General features: G+C 30.1%; 12 protein-coding genes across 12 annotated transcripts; 7 read left to right on the top strand and 5 right to left on the bottom strand.

Annotated features, from left to right (window-relative positions):
- Window positions 1-14: 14 nt before the first annotated feature.
- On the top strand, window positions 15-515 carry ELE39_001742 (uncharacterized protein; the record flags this gene model as incomplete). The annotated part of the gene is made up of 1 exon (XM_067345465.1): window positions 15-515. The coding sequence occupies one exon, from the start codon at window positions 15-17 to the stop codon at window positions 513-515; it is 501 nt and encodes a 166-aa protein (XP_067199353.1).
- Window positions 516-607: 92 nt separating this feature from the next.
- On the bottom strand, window positions 608-1172 carry ELE39_001743 (uncharacterized protein; the record flags this gene model as incomplete). The annotated part of the gene is made up of 2 exons (XM_067345466.1): window positions 608-1082; window positions 1153-1172. 2 exons carry the CDS (start codon window positions 1170-1172, stop codon window positions 608-610), a joined length of 495 nt encoding a protein of 164 aa, XP_067199354.1.
- A 153-nt stretch (window positions 1173-1325) lies between these two features.
- On the bottom strand, window positions 1326-2030 carry ELE39_001744 (uncharacterized protein; the record flags this gene model as incomplete). The annotated part of the gene is made up of 1 exon (XM_067345467.1): window positions 1326-2030. One exon carries the CDS (start codon window positions 2028-2030, stop codon window positions 1326-1328), a length of 705 nt encoding a protein of 234 aa, XP_067199355.1.
- A 415-nt stretch (window positions 2031-2445) lies between these two features.
- On the top strand, window positions 2446-3855 carry ELE39_001745 (methionine aminopeptidase; the record flags this gene model as incomplete). Its single annotated transcript, XM_067345468.1, has 1 exon — window positions 2446-3855. One exon carries the CDS (start codon window positions 2446-2448, stop codon window positions 3853-3855), a length of 1410 nt encoding a protein of 469 aa, XP_067199356.1.
- Window positions 3856-5015: 1160 nt separating this feature from the next.
- On the bottom strand, window positions 5016-5900 carry ELE39_001746 (uncharacterized protein; the record flags this gene model as incomplete). Its single annotated transcript, XM_067345469.1, has 1 exon — window positions 5016-5900. The coding sequence occupies one exon, from the start codon at window positions 5898-5900 to the stop codon at window positions 5016-5018; it is 885 nt and encodes a 294-aa protein (XP_067199357.1).
- Window positions 5901-6353: 453 nt separating this feature from the next.
- On the top strand, window positions 6354-7826 carry ELE39_001748 (DNA polymerase epsilon subunit; the record flags this gene model as incomplete). Its single annotated transcript, XM_067345471.1, has 1 exon — window positions 6354-7826. The coding sequence occupies one exon, from the start codon at window positions 6354-6356 to the stop codon at window positions 7824-7826; it is 1473 nt and encodes a 490-aa protein (XP_067199359.1).
- A 62-nt stretch (window positions 7827-7888) lies between these two features.
- Window positions 7889-10186, bottom strand: ELE39_001749 (alcohol oxidase 2; the record flags this gene model as incomplete). Its single annotated transcript, XM_067345472.1, has 1 exon — window positions 7889-10186. One exon carries the CDS (start codon window positions 10184-10186, stop codon window positions 7889-7891), a length of 2298 nt encoding a protein of 765 aa, XP_067199360.1.
- Window positions 10187-10511: 325 nt separating this feature from the next.
- Window positions 10512-11117, bottom strand: ELE39_001750 (uncharacterized protein; the record flags this gene model as incomplete). The annotated part of the gene is made up of 1 exon (XM_067345473.1): window positions 10512-11117. One exon carries the CDS (start codon window positions 11115-11117, stop codon window positions 10512-10514), a length of 606 nt encoding a protein of 201 aa, XP_067199361.1.
- A 239-nt stretch (window positions 11118-11356) lies between these two features.
- Window positions 11357-12246, top strand: ELE39_001751 (uncharacterized protein; the record flags this gene model as incomplete). The annotated part of the gene is made up of 6 exons (XM_067345474.1): window positions 11357-11440; window positions 11494-11541; window positions 11585-11738; window positions 11784-11834; window positions 11876-12024; window positions 12079-12246. The coding sequence occupies 6 exons, from the start codon at window positions 11357-11359 to the stop codon at window positions 12244-12246; spliced, it is 654 nt and encodes a 217-aa protein (XP_067199362.1).
- A 211-nt stretch (window positions 12247-12457) lies between these two features.
- Window positions 12458-13489, top strand: ELE39_001752 (uncharacterized protein; the record flags this gene model as incomplete). Its single annotated transcript, XM_067345475.1, has 1 exon — window positions 12458-13489. The coding sequence occupies one exon, from the start codon at window positions 12458-12460 to the stop codon at window positions 13487-13489; it is 1032 nt and encodes a 343-aa protein (XP_067199363.1).
- Window positions 13490-13856: 367 nt separating this feature from the next.
- ELE39_001753 (uncharacterized protein) lies at window positions 13857-14359 on the top strand (the record flags this gene model as incomplete). The annotated part of the gene is made up of 3 exons (XM_067345476.1): window positions 13857-13912; window positions 13961-14027; window positions 14075-14359. The coding sequence occupies 3 exons, from the start codon at window positions 13857-13859 to the stop codon at window positions 14357-14359; spliced, it is 408 nt and encodes a 135-aa protein (XP_067199364.1).
- A 165-nt stretch (window positions 14360-14524) lies between these two features.
- ELE39_001754 (glutaredoxin related) lies at window positions 14525-14830 on the top strand (the record flags this gene model as incomplete). The annotated part of the gene is made up of 1 exon (XM_067345477.1): window positions 14525-14830. One exon carries the CDS (start codon window positions 14525-14527, stop codon window positions 14828-14830), a length of 306 nt encoding a protein of 101 aa, XP_067199365.1.
- Window positions 14831-15200: the final 370 nt, after the last annotated feature.

Genomic DNA, 15200 nt, shown 5'->3' on the forward strand with positions numbered 1-15200 from the left:
TATTTGTTCTTAAGATGGAAAGAGTAACCATCGAAATATTTGTCTCTATTATTTTATTGCTCATTACTGGGTCCACACAGTTAGAACTTGATATTTTGAAAGATATTGGAATCAATCATAAAGAATTTTTCCCAAAAGAAATATCTCCTTTTACAATTTCAAGAATTACTGCAATTAAGAATCAATTAAGAGTTTTTGATAGATCAAATGTACATATCTCAGTAAGAGAAGATAATTCTATTTCAAGTAAGACGTCAAATAATTTGAAAGAGTACATAAGTTTAAATCATAAGGCGATATCTGGAAGTAACAGAGGTGCATTTGTAATTTATGATACAAACGACTATCCTTTTGCATGTAACTGCAACTCTGCGCAATACCAAAACTGGAAAAGTGCAGGCGAAGATCCAAACATAAAAGTAGAATGTACTAATACAATTAACACTGGAATATTCAATAGCAACGATATTGATTATTGCGATCCTACGAATATTGCAGCATCACAAAGTACCTGAGTAGGGAGAATTAAAACAAAAAAGAGATTTTATACTCTGACAATAAACAACATTTATTTAATAATCATTTACTTTAGGGTATAACTTAAACGTTACATTACATCGTTATCATTAGTGTTATCCTCCAGTTCATCATAATCCTCATTAGCTCCGGAATTCATATATTCAAAATCTAAGTCTGACTCTAGATCATCTTCTAAAAGTTCGATGTCTTCATTATAGATATCTTTATTATCTGGTACTGTTGTATCTTCGTCATTAACTAAATTCTTATTCTTGGAATTCTCAAAATTTGTGATGCAAACCGTTCTCTTCAAAATGTTTGACTTTTTTTTATTCACATTTAATGAACCTGAAAGGAGATCATTCGCGAAAAATGGGTTTTCATTTTGAGCATCAGGTAAATCCAATAGGGAAAATAAGTATTCCTTTAATATATTCGGATTCTCGCTTGAATATTCATTAAAATTATCATTTACGATATTATTTGTGTTTCCAACATTAAATTGCCAGAACTGTACTATCTGTATGTATTCATCTACGCAAAATCGGACCTCACGTGCTAGACTAATTTCTTTGTTAACATCAGATTGTTCGGGGAAATATGGATGAATTGGAAATACTCCTGAAAACAAACGTGCAAGTATCTAAATACATAACTAAATTGCTCAAAAACTTACCTTGGGTGTTATTCTGACTGGTAGTTTGTCCACTCATTAAGAGCAAATTTTCAGGTAACGAACATTCTGTTAAATTTGAGCCTTAGTGTTAGCGCCAAAAATACATTTATTAATCCCGCTACCTTTATTGTTAAGATAAAAGAATGACGACTCTTAATGCTATTTTAATATTTTCGACAGCTCTCAATATATTTAACTTAGTGCTTTGTAGCACTATTGTTCTTTCGCCATCCATTATTGTTTGCAATCTATTTTTTTCGTTTGTAAAAAAATTCTTCTGTTCTTTTGATAATACTGAATTATCCAGTTTAATTATTTCAGAGTAACATTTAACTAGTGTATATTTTGGAATTTTTAACTTATGCAACAAAACTTCTGAAAATTCTTGCAAATTCCATATGTTTAAATCTTTTCCTTTTGAAACAAGTATTCTTTTGTAAATTAAGAACAAGAATTGATGGCTGATATCTATTGAATTCAACGGAAATGATTCGGAAAGTAACTTTAAAAACCTCTCATGGAATTTTTGTGCGAAGCTTGAGTCATAATCGTCGTAAATAATTTCATTAAAGCTATTAATAAATTTGCAAATGAGATTTTGTGCTGAAATTTCGTTTAACGAATTAATATTGCTAACTGATTCTTGATTTTGAATTTCAATTGTGACATCTTTAGCGTTAGGTAAAATCTCTATGTCGCGTAATATTGAGATTATTCCAAAAGAAATCAAAACTGTTGTAACTAAAATAGTAAAGAAAATCTCTTGGTAACTAATAATACAGCCATTAAAGGGAAAATTTTTAATTTTGAGGAATAAATCTATTTTTTTGTGCATTAATTATCTATAACTATTTGCTCTTTTTATTTAATCGTGAAAATTTAATATAGCCAAAACAATACAGAATGGGATGGACTAGTTAGTAGGCATAAAGAGGAAAATATTTTTAATAACTTAGAAAACCATCAAATCTCAAAAATTTTCTTACATGACTTTTCTATAACTAAATAAGGCATGCATTAATACGCGCTTTTACGTACGTTTTCAAATTATTGTAAATTTGTTTTTCTTCTGAGAAACTTAATTCAAATTTGATACGTATTTACTCATCCTTAAATATGTGGATTGATATCGCAAATTGTGAAATTGTATCCTTGTACTGCATTAGTTGTCAATTAATTAAGTAAAATAAATTTAAACCACAATTTTGTTGGCGCGATTAAAGTAGAAAAGAGAATTAGAATAAACAGAAATGAGTGAAAATGAATACGATGAAAAAAATGTACAAAATAACGAGAAAAAACTGGGATTTGAACGCGAAAAAAAAAAGCAAGCTCCATTAGAAGAACTAGAGGTTTTGAATCTTGAAGAATCTCTAAATGAGACAGAATTTGCTGACAATAAACAAGTCAATAAAAAGAAAAAGAAAAAAAAGAAAAAAAAGGAAAACTCAGAGCAAGATAAAGATGTTTACGATCCTGACCTTCCTATTTACTCAATTCCTCTGCAAGATAACTCTCATTTGAGAAAAGTTTGCAATTGGCCAGCTATTGAGTTAAGCAAACAAACATTTCCTCCAACTGTGCCTATAAACAAAATTTATTCTAAGTATGAATTCCCAGAGGGAGAAATAATTGAATATACTGGGCCTAATTCATATAGAATATCTTCTGAAGAGTTAAAAGCTAAAGAAAAGACTTATGTTCTGGATTACACTTCTTTAAGGAGAGCAGGTGAGGTACATAGACAGGCACGAAAGTACATACAGAGCATCATTCGACCTGAAATGAAACTCATAGATATGTGCAATATTTTAGAAAGTAAAGTGAAAGAGTTAGTTGCTGCGGAAGGGCTCAAGTGTGGATGGGGGTTTCCAACGGGATGCTCACTAAATCATTGTGCAGCACATTACACTCCAAACCCCCATGACTTTACTAAATTAACTCAAGATGACATTTGTAAATTAGATTTTGGTGTACAGGTTAATGGAATGATAATTGACTGTGCATTCACTGTTGCGTTTAATGATATTTTTGACCCTTTAATTCAATCTACTATAGATGCGACAAATACAGGATTGAAAGTTGCAGGAATTGATGTTATGTTTTCTGAAATAGGGTCAGCCATAGAAGAAGTTATCACATCTTACGAATTTGAGTACAAAAGCAAAGTATATCCTATTAAGCCTATTAAAAATTTAAATGGCCATTCTATTTCACGATACCATATCCATGGAGGGAAATCAGTACCGATTATTGCAACAAATGATAACACAAGAATGGAGGAAAATGAAATATATGCCATTGAAACATTTGCAACCACAGGAAGGGGCTACGTCACAGAAGGGTCAGACTGTAGCCACTACATGAAATATTACGACAATCCCTTCCTAAATGAAAATTCAACCAGACTTAAGTCTGCAAAAATTCTTCTTGGAGGAATTAATACTCACTTTGGTACGCTTGCATTCTGTAGAAGGTGGCTAGACCAATTGGGATTTAATAAGCATGCGCTTGCACTTAAATCATTGGTAGACTCGGAAATAATTCGTCCATATCCACCATTAAACGACATTTCAGGTTCATTCTCTTCCCAAATGGAACATACCATTCTATTAAGGCCCTCATGTAAAGAGGTTATATCCAGAGGTTATGATTTCTAGAATAGCTTTTTATTTTTACACGATTTGACTTGTTTTACATCATTTCAGATGATGCACTTGCGACTAAAGCCCTTGTGAATTCGACCAAATTTTCTTAGAATCGAAATGATCAACTCCTTACTATATCGCCCTGTATTGATTATTTTGCTATACTTTGTACGTGAATTTAATGCGCTTGAAACGCTATCCAGATAAGAATCTAGAGTTAGCTTGCCCTGAAGTGCAGACTTATTATCTTATTTACCGTTTTATTCGCGCAGAAAAGACCTTCATTAAAAACAATTATCCACTGATTTGCAGCAAGAAATAAATTTAAGTCGAAATTCTTGTATACATCAAGCCTTAGAAGGCCAGACCTTCAAAAAAGCAAACATTTTATTTCTTCAACTCTCAGTGTATTTATTATTGACTCTTTTGGAGCTCAAATTGGGAACTAATTTCTGACGTAAAAATAAATATATAGATATTAACTCTACTGGAGAACATGAATTGGTACATTTATGAGTTTAATTAGTGATAATATAATAAATAATTCATTGAAAAACTCAGAGAAAAGCTTATCCAAGAATTCAAAATTGGAATTCCATTTTTTTGCCAGGAATAATATCATATAAACTCAGTACTGAGACTTTAATATTTTTGAATATTTATAATTTTGATCGAATTTGGAAAATTCTTTGAAATTTAGATGATTTTGCCTCTTATTGAAAGAAAAGGTGTTAACTCCAAACAACATTGATTATATAAGGTCAATAATACGGAAAATTGACACAAAAAATTCAATATTTTATTGTCTGAAATTAGATTTATTTAAATATTAATCAAGAAAACTTTTCTCTATACTGTTTACTTTCAAACTATTTTCCTTCCATTGAAAAAATAAACACCCTTGCTCTTTACTAATTTTTGTTGCAGTGATTTAGAAATAAACAGTTTGAAATCTGAAATTGAAGAATTCGAACATTTAACATAAATACTAAATAAGTTTCCTTTGGGTCTTGAAAGCAAATATAAAAAACACACGGATCAAAAAGAAACTCTATTCAGATGGTCTTAATTTACTTTTTGATTGAAGTTAAACATTATATGAATGGCATTAACTGTTTTATGAAAACTTAAAAATTTAAATAATTTAATAACCACTAAAATTCAGTTTTGATTTATTCTTTCCACCAAAACATCATGAAACATATTGGGGAAAGAAGTGCTAGTATAAAAGTTGTAATAAAAAAAGCAATCCCTTTGTTTATTTTCCCGTAATCCACAAACACAAGTGGATCTCGAGGGTCAAGCTCCCAAAGCAAATCTATAACTCCGAACCCAGCCCCTTGTATATGAAACTTAGTGATAAAATAAATGTATTTAAGTGCAATTCTTCTAGTTATGGATTCAAAGAAGCTTAGCTTTTGTCTAAACGGTAAATTTAAGTTTTCTTCTATATAAAAATCTGGCAATTTATAAAACTTTGCAACCTTTGTTACTAGATTTACATAATTTTCACTAGGAAGTGTTGGGCTAATTTTTCTAGATGATTTATTTAATTTTGTCAAGTACTTAGAATTTGAAAAATCGCCTTGCTTCAACAAAAAATCAGTAAATGTATTATCAAATATCATATTTGAAGATTCTGTACAAAATGTCATTACCTTCAAATAATATGAAGTCTGATTTTCTGATATTTGAATCTCTGAATTAAAAAATAACATGTTTTCATCTGTGTTTTTTTCGATATTTCCAGAGTTGTTTGATTTAAGTATTACAGCATTTGCTTGTATTAAGAGATTATTAGGTAAATACTTGATGTATTCACTAATCAACTTTTTTTCATAACTATTTATTTCTACAATTACTCCATAAGTTGCCGTATTTGATGCAGGCGTCAACGTAGGTCTGGTTCTACAACAAAATGGTATACCTTTTGCAATCCAATTTATTTTGAAATTGTCGAGTCTTCCTGTTCCAAAAAACTTAAACTCAACATTTGGAAAACATTGTTTGAATTCGTATGGGTCCATTAAGTGGTCATAAATAAATAAAAATGCCATGATTAAATTAATTACCTTCACACATTAAATTGCATTAGGAATCTCAGAAAATTTTTGCACTTGTACCGCCACTAAGGTGGGTAATATGTAATTGATCAGTTGAAATGAAAAGAAAAATAAATAATTTATTATTTAAAATTCTGAAACATATGATCATAAATATTCGCCTCTCATGAAGGATATATATTTATTTTCAGCTTTCAAAAACGAAAAATGCATCAATTACTCAAAAGAACGATTTAAATTAAGGGTAAGATTTAATTTTCTAAGGTATATTGTTTCTCAAACGAACCTAACTTAATCATCTTTATCCTCATTCGTGCTAATCAGAATGAAAAAACTAATGAATGTTGTGAAATTAATCAATATCATGAAGGATTATATATCTATTCCAATGTAGATTATTTCAGAAATAGACATTTACTGCGTTATCTAATAATAGAATGTTCACTAATGAAACACAAATCATTCACATTTTATAACAAAAATAAGTTAAAAACAAGTGAAGTATTATTAGATAAAATTGGAAATGAATTAAGTGGAGAAATTAGTATGGATTTGGATATTGAAAATTCCAAATTCACAATTTATCCATTGAAATATGCAATATCACTTAACCAACATGTAACTACTTTAGGAATGTTAATAAATAATGGAGAAGGCCAAATCTCAATAGAAGATCCAAGTCATAGAGTTAAAATTGTGGTTTCAAACAATACTTTATTTGGAAAAGGTATTTACTGTTTTAGTCATATTGTAATTGCGAGAGGTAAGATGAATAAAATAACTCAAACCTTTAATGTGGAACTGATGTTTCATCCTCCAATCCAATATATTGATGAGAATACAACAATTGAGATTTTATCTAATCTGTTTCCTAATTTTAATTTTCCTTTATTAATATCTAAAAATGGAGAAAATAATAACATCAGAAATCAAAATTTCATTGAAACAAAACATTTTAAAACTAAAAAATACTTAGAAGATTCAAGGATAAAAGTCGAGGTATCTAGAAGTGATTATTGGGTAGTTATTTCAGATATTTCTTTAACAAATAGGAAAGTAATTAAAAATTTGCGCAATGTTTTTTCTGGCTATGAGAAAATGATTAAAGATTTCAATACTAAAATAGGATTCATTTTGTTGGGTAACTTTATAGATACTGATTTTGATAAAACTGGAGGAAATTGGGCAGAAGTAAATGCTTTTGTTGAAAATGAACATGTTTTTAGTAATGTAAATGAAAAAGGAAAATTTACGAGACTATCTACATTTAACAGAAATTTACGTGGAATTCACTTTAAAAATCCTCAAATGAACTTCAATGCAACTAGAGAAAGTTTTGAAAAGTTAAAAAACATTTTAAGAGAATTCCCAGTGTTACTTGAAAACTGTAATTTTTTTATTATTTCTGGACCAAATGATATGGGACCAGATTTACTTCCTAAAAACCCCCTATCTAATTACTATACATCATATTTATCTAAAGAGCTTCCTGAGTCAAAAATTTATTTTCTTTCAAATCCATCTGTTTTTGATGATAGTGAAATTAAAATGTTTTTTTCAAGATATTCTTTAACTAAAGAACTTAAGGAAAAGACTTTATTTTCTTACTTCGGTAAGGAAAACGTAGGTCCATCAACACAATGGAATATTGAACCTGAAATTTTGGAAAGTATTATACCCCAAACAGTGTTGGGTCAACAACATCTAGCTCCCACAAGTTCAAATATTATACCAAATCTTGATCATTTTTTATATTTATTACCAACCCCAAAAGTATTAATTATTGGTGACTCCGGCCCAAGCTACTCAATCAAGTCAATGAATCAAGTTTGGATAGTGAATCCGGGATCTTTTAATAACACGAGCTCATGGGTACAGTATAATGTTTCAAGTGACTCAATCGACCATGTATGGTTGTAATTAATATTATTGATTTCTACTGTTTAAATTATTCAAATTAGTATATTAATGAAGATATTTTGTTATGAATGTATTTTTTCATTATTTTCTTGATTTTTTTTTCTCAAATTAAGAATTGAAATTCCTGCATATCTACCTATACTCATGACTGTGTAGACAGGATTAATTCTTGGTAATATTTTTAAAAGAGATGCATCAACAATCCCCAGATTTTTTGTACCAGATAACAAAAATGATTCATTTTCCACAAGTTCTCCTAATGGAGCAGATCCCGACCAATGCCAAATACTTGTTCCTATATTGTAAGCTAATCTTAAAATTTCTTCTTTATCTGAAAGATCTGGAAGGATTGGAGGAAATGTCGCAATTTTCTCAAAAATAATGTTTTTACTTTCAAGACAATCTCTTGGATCAGAAACTGTATTGCATTCATCTGGAAATATTGAATTTTTATAATTAAGAATAATATTGTAAACATTTTCAAGCTCATCCATAAAATCTGGAGATAGTGGCTTGTTAATGAACAATCTCTCAGTTCTTGCAGATGCAAGTACACCAATTATACCATTCAATACTGCCATTGGACAAGAAGAATATCCTCCTTCTTCTGCGATATTTTGAAATCTTCCTGACCTTAGCATTTTTATCACAGAACTAAGTCCAATTATTACGTTTTCTCTATCTTCTTCTTCTGATAAATAGTTCCCATCTATTTCAAACTTTCCATCCTTTTTTACATTTATTCCCCCTCTACTTTTAGGTTCAGATGTAAAGTAAAAAATAGCAGCGGACCTTCTTAAACATTCTAAAGGATACTGAAGAATTAGACAAATAGGTATTCCCCCACTTAATGGGTAATTTTCTGCACATTTTTTAAAGACTTCGATTACGAAATCTGTAACAATATTATTTCTAAGTCTTGGAGGGAAAATAAGTCTTGTAGCATATAATGTACCTTCAACAGTTCTTTCTCCACCCAAAGATTCAATATTAATAATGCTGCAGCTATATCCGCAATCACCAGAGAGACTTGAAAAACTTGACATGATTGGATTTACAAAAGGATTAGTGAAAACATCATTTTTGAAAAAAAACGGAATTGCAAATAATAATCTATCTACAATATTCGTTCCCAAATTGGGAACTTCGAGTAATGGCATTATATTCATATTTTGAAGAGATTCAATAGGTCCTATGCCGGATTTATAAAGTAATATAGGGGTATGGATTGCACCTGATGATAGTATTATCATTCCATTATCATTTAAACAAATTCTTTTGGCAAAAATACTTCGAATCAATTCCTTAGAAGGTTTTATAGCATTCTCAACGCCAAATTCATTGACCAATTTTCCTGTAGTTATATTTAATAATGGGTATTCATCAAAATCAGAGTACTGATTTTTTAACATAATTCTTTCTAAAATAATACATTTTGCATTTAGAAGATTTTTACTAAAAACTCCTGCTTGAAAACCCATTTTATTATAATTGAATTTTCCTCCTGAACTTACATTCCTTATGAATGGAAAACTTTTGTTTTGTGATCCATTCCCTCTACTCTCTCTCTGAATTTCTATTCGTTCAAATTCCACTTTTGTCACAAGGTGATTTGTCAAAATATCTACTGGGCTTGTTTCAATAACCGTATTATTTTTGGCATTTTGATAATCGGAGAGTAAAATATCAGATGACATTCTGAAACCGTGGTCACTTACATTAAACAGATTGTACACTCTCCAAGTTCCATTTACTCTATTTAAGCTGAATTCTGATTCTGGGTTTTTTTCTGTTACAAACCCAATGTCTTTAAATGCATTTTCCATAGGTTCAACAATCGGTAGATCCTGGTCTCCTTTATTACTAACTCTACTTACAATCCAATTATAACTTTCTCTTAAAATATTCTTGTTGAAATTAGCTCCGGAATATTCTTTTAAAAGTTGAAAATATTCGGGATTTTCTTCCATAATCATACCCATGTTTATTGCTGTCCCACCTCCAAGCACGTTTCCTACGTGAGTTCTTACTCCTTGTTTGGTAATAATTAGTTCACTAACTCTTTTATCATCCACAACCCTCCCCATTCCTTTTATGTCCTGAGTGAGTATTGATTCATCCAGTCTAGTACCTCCTCTTTCTACAAGCAGAACAGAATAATTTGAATCAGCAAGAGTTCTAGCTAATGCACATCCTGCAGCTCCACCTCCAACAACTATATAGTCATAACTAGATTTAATGTTTTTAGTCCCAGTGATGGTTCTTTTAGGTATGACAAAAGCTTTCACGTTTATTTTTTCAGAAATATGAAGTGTATTAAAAGAAAAAAGTAGTAAAGTGAAATATAAAATATTTTTCATAACTTCGTTATATTGAAGATTAATATAAATTAGGTAAAATCGAAAAATTAAATTAATATTGAACCATAATTGCCTATTTATAAATATGATTTAATTATATTTTGTATCGCTAATTTGCGAGTTATAAATTTTTTCATAAATTATGTTATAGAGATAATAACAAACGTTAAAGAAAAAAATATAATGCTAATTAAAAACAATATTACTGTGTGAAGAAATGATATGTTTGACTTTTTAATAAATGTTTTCATCTCTTGAATTGATTTTTGCGTTTTTTCTGAATTAGTGGTTTGCTCATTCTCTAAGTTTAATAAGACCTAAATAATTATTTTTTCAAAATAAAAAAAAAAGAAAAACTTACTTTTTTTTCTTTTCTAAGTAATTCTTGGAATCTGAAAGCAGAATACTTCATTTCTTCAGCTAGTCTAACCAATTCATCTTTGAATTGATCATTTATAACTTTTATATCAAGCCAATCATAATCAATAGTTTCTTGCTTAATATTGTTTTTTGAAGTAGGTGCAAATTCTTCTGAATTGTTTTTGGTTGAAAATCTAATCGAGTTGTTTTCAAAGTTTCTATCTATAACTTTTTCTGATTTCAAATTTGAGTGTACATTTTTTTTAAACTTTTGGAGCCAATTTTTGTTTCCCAATAATTCTTCATTAAGTTTATTTTCTAATTTCAATTTTAATATCTCTATTCTTCCAAGATATTCATCCTGAAGTTCTTTATTGCCATTTATTTGACGTTTAACAGCCTCTAGACAGTGTAATATCTTTTTATATGCAACAATATTAATTATACCTTTGTCAAATGTCGCAAGCATTTCTGGACAGCTAATTCCGAATGCATATTCCAAAAATTTATTCTCTTCAAGTACACTTTCAATATGGTATAATAACATACTACAAATTTGTCTAATATTCATAATTCCTTGATTGTATTTGTGGGAGTATTCCATCAGTTTATGAAAACCATCGAGGGAAGATGGACAACATGAGTAATGGATAAACTTTCTGTTTTTATATCTAGTTTAACCGCCCTAAAATTTATTGCAAATACTTTAATTCCTAAGCAAAAAATTCAATTCCACACCTTTTACATATGAGGGAAAATTGTATTATTTTAGCTAAGAATGCCGGTTCCAGTTATTACTAGTACATAGTTATGAGAGTTAAATCAACATTTATAGTACTAACTCTTATTATTAATTTTTTCACATCTCATTGTTCTTTAAGAAATACTGATACTGTAAGTACATTAATAAAAAATTATTGATTAATCAATTATAATATTTTCATTAGAATAGAAATGAAATAAATAAGATACTTGAACCTAAGGAAATGAACAATGTAAGATAATTTTCAAAGGGTCGAATAATATATCAGATTTTAGGTAACCTCTGCATTAAGAATCTTTCCTTTTGTATATTATGGATATATTTCAAGACTTAGTTTAAGTAATTTAGATAACCATATAGTGGAAAGAAGGTTAGAAGAATTGTATCCTTTTTTGCAGAAAAGATCCTGTACTGCTTTAAATTGTTTTAGTATGTTTAACTAAATTAACGAAAAATGATAACTCAATCTCAAAGTGATCTTTAATCCTATTCCCGGATCAGCTATGACAGTTTCTGCTCTTTCATGTAAGTGGAATTAACTACGAAAAATTATCTAATTGTGTTAGGGACACTTTCGTTTTCAACATTGAGCAACAGTGTATTGCCTTATCTGCTACAATATGCGACGGGGCTTCCTCAAGCACTATTCTTTTCTTTACAGATTTCTAAATACCAGATAATTATTTCACCTGTTACCCTCGTTAAAGAAGGAGATGTAAGTCGTAATAATTTTTTTTTTGCATTAGAATAAAATAAATATTTGATATAGGTATTTGCAAAATTAACTTCACCTGAAGATGGAGAAGATACTATACATGATGTGCTGATTTCTCCATGTGATGGGGTTTTGCAATATGTTTGGCCTAATGTTTCAACACCTACTGTTGCTTTCATGCTAATTGCAAGGATTCAATGCAATTTGAAAATACGAGAATAAAAAAGAAAAAATTAAAATATCATGATGTTTGATATAATAATGAAAGTTTGTGTTATGAACAATTTTTCTAAATTATCCACAATTACAAGAAAATGACGTTAAAATATATGATTATTAGATCATATGGCGGCTTTAATGCACGCGAAATCCCCACTGAAATATGTTGTCCTCAAAATCAAATTTGAGGAAATTGAGAGAATTTTATGTGAATATGCGAATTAATTACCTAATTTTTTCTGTATTCTCTGCGTTGCTTCTTGGGTTGAATGGTCCAGCATACGCAAATATTACCGAGTCCAGTGCATATAGTACTGATCTAAAAGGTGAATCTACAAATAGATTTCGAAAATTTTTAGGTAATTTAAATAGATTAGAGTTTAAACTTCCAAGAATATCTAGAAAAAGAGCTAGTGATAAGTATTCTCTTGATGATTTAGTTTCAAGGCTGCAAGAAGTAGAAAATACAAGAAATAACACAAAAAATCCTTTCAAGAAAATAAGATGTCTCATTCAAGAATCAAATATTAAGCGTAAGATCAGTTCACTACTTAAACAGAGGGAGGAAGAAGAAAAATTGGAAAAGTTGGAAGAAGAATTTTCTATAGATTATTCTCCAAAAGCATTATCTGAAGAGGGTTCTGTACCACATTATGTTCCAGTAGTTGTAGATAGCTACAAGGAAGTTGCAATTACTCCAGAAATATCTGTTAAAGGCGACGAAGAAGGTGAAGTTGGAGATAAATTTTTGGCATCGGAAGGAGCTGATGAATCAACTACTGGAGAATTGGTAGAGTTACCACAGCAAATTACATCAGAAGTTGACGTTGAAAATGAAGGAACTGGAGATTCCGTCACACAAGAACTAGAAAAAAAAGATGCGGAAGACAGTTTGGAGGATTATCAAGCTAAAGATTTAGACAGCCAAAGCCAATCGGAGTTGGGAGATCAGCAAACAACTTCTTTGCAAGAAAACATAGACACACAAAAAAAAGATCAAAACCAAAACAGTAGGGCGAATCCACTTTTAAAGTTATTAAAGAAAAAAAAATTAACTGTTTCTGAGGAGCTTGAAAAATTAATGTCACTTAAAAAAGCTATTGAAGGCAAGATCTCCAGTTCGAAGAGTTTAGTTTCTAGAAAATTTTTAGGAATGAAACTTAAAAGAGTGAACAACAAGATTTCTAAAATAACAGAGAGCGCTGTAGATGCAGTTACTGAATCAGGAGAAATGGATATTGAATAGATCTTATCATCTATACAAACCACTAATAATTGCAATTGTTTGAGTGAAGAGTACCTTGTTGCGTAAAACAACAGTTGTAAACATTCGATAAAATCGATATAAATCTGATATGCTAATAAAATGACCGTCAACAAGCAAGGGTAATCTTCTGAAAAAAACTAAAGGATTTAAGAGGGAATTGTGACATTAAAATGGCAAGATATTTAGGTAAAATGATAGCAAAATGTATTGCATTTATTCTGTTTTATAATAATAAGATTCAGGCATTATTAGATTTAAATCTAGCACCACGTCTTGTCTAAGGCGATACCTTTCTTTATTTTGTACACAAAAACAATAATAGCAATTATTTCTGGGTTTATTGACGATGTTTAAATTATTTAGTTGTTTGTGTTGTCAAAATGTTGACTTAAATGAAGAAAGGTAGGTTGAATTTTGGTAAGCTATATGGATTAGTTTCTATTTTTATAGGATGAACACGAGATTGTTTACAAGGTTCCCTTCAACGTATCATCTTAGAACTCTCTTCGACGATTATGTAAGTTATCTATTAATTGCGTATCTAGCAAGATTAATAATTAGCAGAGTTTGGATGAGCCAGAAGTTTCTGAAGGAAGTGAGGTTGGAGATAATCAGGAATGCAAGAACGAAGATCGTCTTGAAATGATTATTGAAGAGGAAAACGAGTCTTTAGAGGACGTAGTTTATGATAGAATTTCTCTAGACGGGAGTAGGAAGGTTACTGAAAAAAGTGAAGTTGATGTAATGAACATAAACAGTGATAGGAGTTCATTGAACACGGGCTCAGGATCTAATACAAATCGATCAAAGCACTCAAAGAAGAACAAAAGGAGGAGTTATAGAAGATGAATGCTATTTATCCAAAAACTAACACGTGAATACAATTTACAATAAAGATACGGCTACCCGCGATACAAATATCGTATTACGCCTATATAAACGCGCGCAGAAGCCTATAACTTGTGTAATACATTTCAATTGTTAAAAATAATCAAAAAAAATATTAGTACGGTAATGAGTGCAATAAGGTTGTTAGTAGATTCATTCATAAGTTCAGGAGATATTTGCGTGATATCAAAGAGTTATTGTCCATATTGTATAAAAACAATAAATAACTTAAAAAGTGCTGGATACTCGCCTTTGGTTTTGCAAATAGATGGTAGAGCGGATACAGAGGAAATTCAGGATTATTGTAAAGAAATAACTGGAGGTAGAACTGTCCCGAGGGTATTTATTAAAGGAAAGTTTATAGGAGGATGTGATGATACCTTGAAGCTGTTAGAAGACGGCTCATTAAATACTATTGTTAAAGGGATCTAGGTACCTTAATTTGTTTTTTTTCCTCTTTTTTTTTTTAAAGAAATAGGTTTTATGCTTATTTGAATACGGTACATTTTGCTTAGAAAGGGTCTCAAATTTCTATGAACCGTTGAAATTTTTTCTAAAATTGATCAATCGTACGACTTAAAGATATTTGCAAGATCAAGGAGCCGCGTATTCGCTGTGGGGCATGTAATTCGGATATGCTTAATAGTGAATAATTTGAGGATTTCCTCTAGACGTACATTTTTATTATTTTTGTTATATTGTAGAAGGCGCACCATTTCTCTTAATAAATACGTTCACTGCATTTGCGTTACAAATTAGAGCTGTCTGGCTTTTAGTTCGTGTGGTTAAGAAGATCTTCAAC

Source organism: Cryptosporidium sp. chipmunk genotype I (assembly GCF_004936735.1).
Source record: "Cryptosporidium sp. chipmunk genotype I strain 37763 chromosome Unknown contig_2, whole genome shotgun sequence".
In the NCBI taxonomy this organism is placed as follows: Eukaryota; Apicomplexa; class Conoidasida; order Eucoccidiorida; family Cryptosporidiidae; genus Cryptosporidium; species Cryptosporidium sp. chipmunk genotype I.